We start from the raw sequence: 6,264 nt of genomic DNA on the forward strand, positions 1-6,264 counted from the left end.
AACCCAGCTCTAACTCAACTCAGTTGTGACAAGGCACATCCTCTGACCCTTGTCATAGGGAAACCTCCATCTGACAGCAAGGATTCCAGTGGACCAGGCCTAGTGTGAAACATGTCCTGATCCACTCTTACCAGACAGAGTATCAGGAAAGAAATTGGAATTATGATTATCGATACCATTTAGTGAGCACTTTATTTGTGCCAAATACTATATGTAGTGCTTTCTCTACATTATCTTTTTATGTCCTCACAAGACCTCTAGGAGATAAGTAGCTACAGTAACCTCATGTTACAAAAGAGAAAACTGAGTCTCAGAGAAGTTAAGCAATATGCCTGAAGTCCCACAGCTAAAATGTGGTGGGGCTGAAATCCAAAGCTGAGTCTGTCTCATTCTAAAGCCCTTGCCAATAAAACCTGTGCAGTTCCACTCACAGATTCCGCACTCAGAGCAAACAGAATGTTCACAGCTGCTCCTTCCCCAGGCCCCAGGGAAGTGTGAGGAGGGCAGCACCCCTCAGTTACTCCGGGATTCTCTGGGGAAGCCCTCAAGGCCAGAGGGAAGACAACTCTGATCACCTGTGGCAAGAACAGTGCCCAGACAGAGTTGTGAGCCTCCAGCCATGGAAAGTGAGTGTTCACTGGCAAGCACATATTGAGCACCTACTGCATACACAGCATTATCTTAGGCGTGGAGGCAATGGGAAGATGACCGGGACATGGTCTCTGCCCTCAAATAACTTACTGTCCAGTCTAGTGGGTCATAGAGACAATTGTTGCCATAAGGCGGGCTGTGGTGAGGGATATAATCAGTGGAGGCCCAGGATGAACTCCAATAGGAACAAGTGAAAGTCATCAGGGAGGAGATAGCACTTGATCTGGGCTTGGATGATGAGTAGGCATTTGATGGCTAGAAAATGGCAGATTTGGGGATCCAGGAGGAAGGACCAGCAGGATCAAAGGGATGGAAGCAGGAAAGATGGTGTCTTGTTCTTCAATAAGCAATAGGGAGCCATTGGAGGTCTTTGAGCAGAGGAAGAACATTATGGGATGGAACAATGAGAGACTGGATATAAAGAAACCAATGTGGAGGTCTTGTAGTTAAGAGGGAGAAAGTGAGAGCTGGAAGCAAGGGAGAAGCTGCAGGACAGGCGCAGCAAGGACAGTTCCAGGGGGCAGTGAAAAGGTAGAATGAATGGACTGTACCTGGTGAATGGCTGAACTGGAATGGACAGCAGGAGGATGAAGAAGATCCTGAGGTCTTTAGACTCAGGTATTGGGCTATGCAATGGTAAAACAAATACAGGGACTTAAATCAGAAAGAAGTTTCTCTCTCAGGTAATGGTCTCCGTGGCTACTTTGCTTCATGATGTCATTCAGGGGCCCAGGTTCTTCCCATCTTGGAGCTCCTTTGTCCCCTAGGATGTTGTGCTCATTCTTGTGATCAAATCTGGGTGTATTGCAGTCACAGAAGGGTAGAGGGAGGAAGAAGTGCACAGTGTCCTTTCAAACAGGTGAGAAAGAAGTTGCTTATAGTCACGTGGCTACACCCAGCTTCAAGAGAGGTTGTGAAATGTAGTTCTGGCTTCATCTCCAGTCTCTCATTGTTCCATGTACCAGGGAAAATGGGGGAATGGATGAAGTAGAACCCATGCCTGGGTACTTGGAAGAAATTCTAGAGGGAGAGCAGGCTTTGGCAGGGAGGTAGAGTTTTATATGGCTTGAGTTTCTGATGCCGCATCGGGTCAGGGCTGGAGCTGTAAATTTGTGAATTGTATACAGAGAAGAGAAAGCTGAAACCTGGGTGAGTGATGTGTACCCAAGGAGGAAAAAACAGAAGAAGAAAGCTAAAGTAAGGGTGGAGGCTGAAACTCATGAGGAAGGCTTATGAAGAGCAGTCATTCTGCCAGTTGTATTTTCCAATCGTTGGTGCCACCAATATATCCCATATACTCTTCTCACACTATGGAGCTGACACTCCTTCCTCGACAGATGGGGTCTATGTTCCCTCCCCATGAATCTGGGAAGGTGGGCAGGCCTGTGGTTGGAGTGGAAGTGATGCTATGGGACTTGCAAGGCTAAATTGTAACCAGTAAAACAGCTTCCTCTGGACATACGCACCCCTGGGACCCAGTCATCATGCTGTGAGGAAGCCGTGCAGCCACAGGACAGGCCACATGGGAGTGTTCTGGCCAACAGCCCCAGCTGAAGCCCAAGCCAACAGCAGTGTCAACTGCCAGCCACGTGAGTGAACGAGGTTCAGACAACTCCTGGCCCAGTCTTTGGGCTGCCCCAGCTGACCAAAATGGAGTGGAGCAAGATGAGCCCTCCCCACTAAGCCTCACCCAAATTGCCAATTTGTGAATAAAATAAAAGTTGGACTTGGTCTTAAGCCCCTTGATTTGAGACTCTTTTTCTTGTAGCAGTAGATAACTGAGACAGGCCAGAATCCCTTTTCCCATCCCAAGAGAATGCTCCCAGCCATACAGAAGAGGGGTGACCTGGGTGACCGTCCTGTGTGTCTCCTGATTGGCCTTTCTCCAGCCATAGCAAGTCCCTCTATCCACATTTCTGGTTCTCAGCTCACTGCCTTGCCTCTGGGTCCCTAAGATGGCCACCTCTTTATCCCTCCCCTAGGCTCTGCCTTTGGCTTGGCCCCATAGGGAACCCCCTCAAAAGGACATTCCCAGCTCCCCGTCCCTCATCTATCTCCATCTCGAGAGGGGTGGTCTGGCAGAGAACTGGGAGGATAGAATAGGGTCTTAGCACCAAGGACAGAAAGGTGTCCGAGTTCCCTTTGAGTATCGTGTGAGGAAAAACATCAGACTTGGAGAGGCAGAGGGATGAAGGTCAGCGAGGAAGACTCTGAGACCAACGGGCAGCCCCAGGGGGCTGGGGACAGGGAGGTGGCCAGAGGTATCGTGTCCTGTGGGGACAAGAGACCTCAGAGGAAAACTGGCTCAAGAGGGAATGTGGCCCCAGTGTAGGGACTAAGGATTCCTCAAACTCAGCATGCCCCCAACCAGGTGGGGGCTTTGGGGAGGTGTGCAGGGCTCCATTGCCAGCGCATCATTTGGGTGCTGGGCCGCAGGGCTGTGTCCCTGCTAGGGGCCTGGCTGGGTAGCTACCCAGCTAGGGGCCAGGAGCGAGGATGTGGCAAGGGAGGTGTGTCCATGTGGCACTTGTCTTGATGTAAGAGTGCTACTTGACCTATCTCTGAATGTGGCATGGGGCTATCTGTGGGGGCCTGGCTGTGATGGGAGAGAAACTTACTTTTGGACAAGCCCAAGTGACACTATATGTGTGTATGAGTGTGTGCTTCTGCCTGTGTGAGTCCATATGGGAAGGTGTGTATGAGTGTGCGTGTCTGTGTTTGTGAATTTGTATGCAATCATATATGTGAGTTCATGGGTTTATGTGTGTTGTGTGAGTCTGTGTGTGCATGTGTGAGATTATCAGTGTGTGTATATGCGTGTGTGTGTGTCTGTCTGCACCATCACCAGGAGGGAGGGAGACAGAGGGGCTGGAATCCAGGGCCCTCAATGTTCTCAGACAGGTACACCCACGACACAGAGCAGACCGTGTCCCCTGCCCCACATCTCCCAGGACCTGAGCTGAGGTCTGCCTTGGGAGCAAGCCCCACAGGACTTGCAGTCCCCACAGGAACCAGACTGGTCCTAAACTTCCATCACAGCTTCAGAGCACCTCCTCCTGGAGGCTTTGAGGTCACCTAATCACCTTTGAAGAACGGACTGATGACTACACACCCTGAGAGTTCAGCACAAGGACTAGTGCCTGCCAGGGCAAGGGTCTGGCCATTGATCAAATAGCTGGCATGCTGATTGACCAATAGATCAATTAAACAGCTAACAGATTGCCAGACCAATGACTGATGGACACAGACTGGCAGCTCCCCGATTGAGGACAGGGTTTGTACCTGGTGTCTCTTTATCCCCACTAACTTAGCTGGCTCATTCATGTTCAGTGAATGGCTGATTGATGAACAGATAGCAAATAAAATGGCGGAGTGAGAAGTATCTGAGCACCTGGCCAAGGGCCCAGGGATGTGAGTCGTTAGTTGATTTAACTACTGAAGAGCTGATTGAGTGACTAAGTGACGAGGAGACTGAGTGGCTGAGTCACAAAATGACTCTGAGATTGCCTGGGTGAGGGTATGACTGGGCGGCCCACAGAGCTCAGGAAATGCTGCGGTCTGAGGGGCAGAGATTGCAGTCATCAATACATGCTCAGGTGGGATGACCTCTGCCCTGGGAGACCCTGGAGGTCTGAAAACTCCAGAAAAGAAAGCAGAAGTTGGGGAAAGCTCAGGCAAGAGGAGCTGGAACCTTAGAGGAAGAGGATTGGACCTGTGGCAGACATCAGGAGGAATGGGGGCTGAGGAGCACCCTAGAATAGAGCTTGCTGCTCAGAGAGTTCTGGTTTTACCCCAGCCCTAAATGGATGGGTGCTCTGTCAAGAAGTTGCAAGGTGTGTGCTGGGATGGGGAAGAATCCATTCGAGAAAAATCGTGAGGACTCATGTGTAAAAGTCCAACCTTCTCCCAGGTTACATGATGAGGACCATGGGCCCTTGGGACTTCCAACGCAGTGTCATGACATCAAGAGCAAGTCAAGAGCTGCAGCCACAGCTGAGCCTTCAACCAGAGAATCCAGAACAGTGTGTTAGGAAGCTTAGGGGAAGAAAGGCAGATATCAGGAAAGAAGGATGCAGGCTAAACAGTGCTAGTCCTGAATTGCCCTGGAAGAGAGAGATCATGCATCCCTAGAACATGAGGTCAGAGGAGGAAGTAAACTGGACCAGCAGCACCAGCTCTCAGAGAAAGAAGAGGCTCCATAGGCAGTTCTTACCAAGAGGATGTCGATTCCATTCTCCAACACCCACTACTGAATTCTGCAAGGATTTGGAAGTCTTCTTGAAGGGCTGACCACGAGATTCTGATAAAGCAACTGGATAATATACAGCTTTTGCAGCAGCGTATTTTGAGAGCTTTCTAGAGAAAAGAGAGAAAACCACTTTTGATCCAGCAGAATGGGGGACTCAGGTAGAAGACCGCTTCTAGAACAGCCACGCATTCGAGGAGCAAGAACCACCTGAGAAATGTGATCCTAAACAAGAAAACTCCCCGATATCTGGGAAGGAGGAAGAGACACCAGTCACCATCTTAGACTCTTCTGAGGAAGATAAGGAAAAAGAAGAAGTTGCTGCTCTCAAAATCCAAACTGCCTTCTGGGGACACATAGCCAGAGAGGAAGTAAGGAGAATGGAAACAGTCTCCAACTTGAGGAAATAGAGGACAATAAGTGAGGACACTGGTTTCACCTCCAGGAAACATGAAAAATAATCCAGATCCATCAGCCTTGTTGTTGTTTTCATTTTTTCCTTAGTAAGGAAGATTTGATGTTGTGAAATAACATTTGTTGCTGTTGTGAAAATCTGTCATGAGCATTTGTTTAATTAAACATACCATTGAAACATGAAAAAAAAAAAAAAAAAGTATGACTCCCTCATACTTCAAGGGAGCATTTGACTACCATCATTTTGGCTCATGGCTGAACTGAATTACGTGTTTGTTTATTAGAACTGGGTTCTGTAGGCTGGGTGCGGTGGCTCACGCCTGTAATCTCAGCACTTTGGGAGGCCAAGGCAAGTGGATCACTTGAGGTCAAGAGTTCGAGACTAGCCTGGTCGACATGGTAAAACCCTGTCTCTACCAAAAAAAAAAAATTAGTTGAGCATGGTCGCTCATGCCTGTAGTCTCAGCTACTCGGTACTCGGGAGGCTTAGATGAGAGAATCACTTGAATCCAGGAAGCGGAGGTTGCAGTAAGCAGAGATCACGCCACTGCACTCCAGCCTGGGCCACCAAGGGAGACCCTGTCTCAAAAAAAAAAAAAAAAAAAAAACAAAGAGGAAGAAGAATTAGGTTCTGTGGCAAGTGACAGAATATGAAAATAACTCTCTTCATCCATTTGTCCCCCGACTGCACACACACACATACACACAGTTGAAATCTGGAGGCAGACAGCCCAGGATTGGCATGGCAAATTCATAAAGTTATCAGAGACTCAAAGTTCTTCTATTTTGTTGCTCCACTATCCTCTTCACACGGTCCATACTGGTTGCATGAGTGCCAGCTATCACACCTGCCTCTCAGCCAACAGGAATAAGAATAGAAAAGTGTACCCCTTCCCTTTAAGAACACATCCCAGGCCACACACAGTGGCTCAAGCCTGTAATTCCAAAACTTT

General features: G+C 48.8%; 1 protein-coding gene across 1 annotated transcript; it reads left to right on the forward strand.

Annotated features, from left to right (window-relative positions):
• Nucleotides 1-4,476: 4,476 nt before the first annotated feature.
• On the forward strand, nucleotides 4,477-5,466 carry LOC103215961 (sperm surface protein Sp17). Its single transcript, XM_073019552.1, is given in 3 exon segments — nucleotides 4,477-4,941; nucleotides 4,944-4,973; nucleotides 4,976-5,466. Coding segments are annotated over 3 exon segments (432 nt in total). The 5' UTR covers nucleotides 4,477-4,871; the 3' UTR covers nucleotides 5,308-5,466.
• Nucleotides 5,467-6,264: the final 798 nt, after the last annotated feature.

The sequence above is a fragment of the Chlorocebus sabaeus genome, chromosome 9 (genome assembly GCF_047675955.1).
Source record: "Chlorocebus sabaeus isolate Y175 chromosome 9, mChlSab1.0.hap1, whole genome shotgun sequence".
NCBI classification, from domain to species: Eukaryota; Metazoa; Chordata; class Mammalia; order Primates; family Cercopithecidae; genus Chlorocebus; species Chlorocebus sabaeus.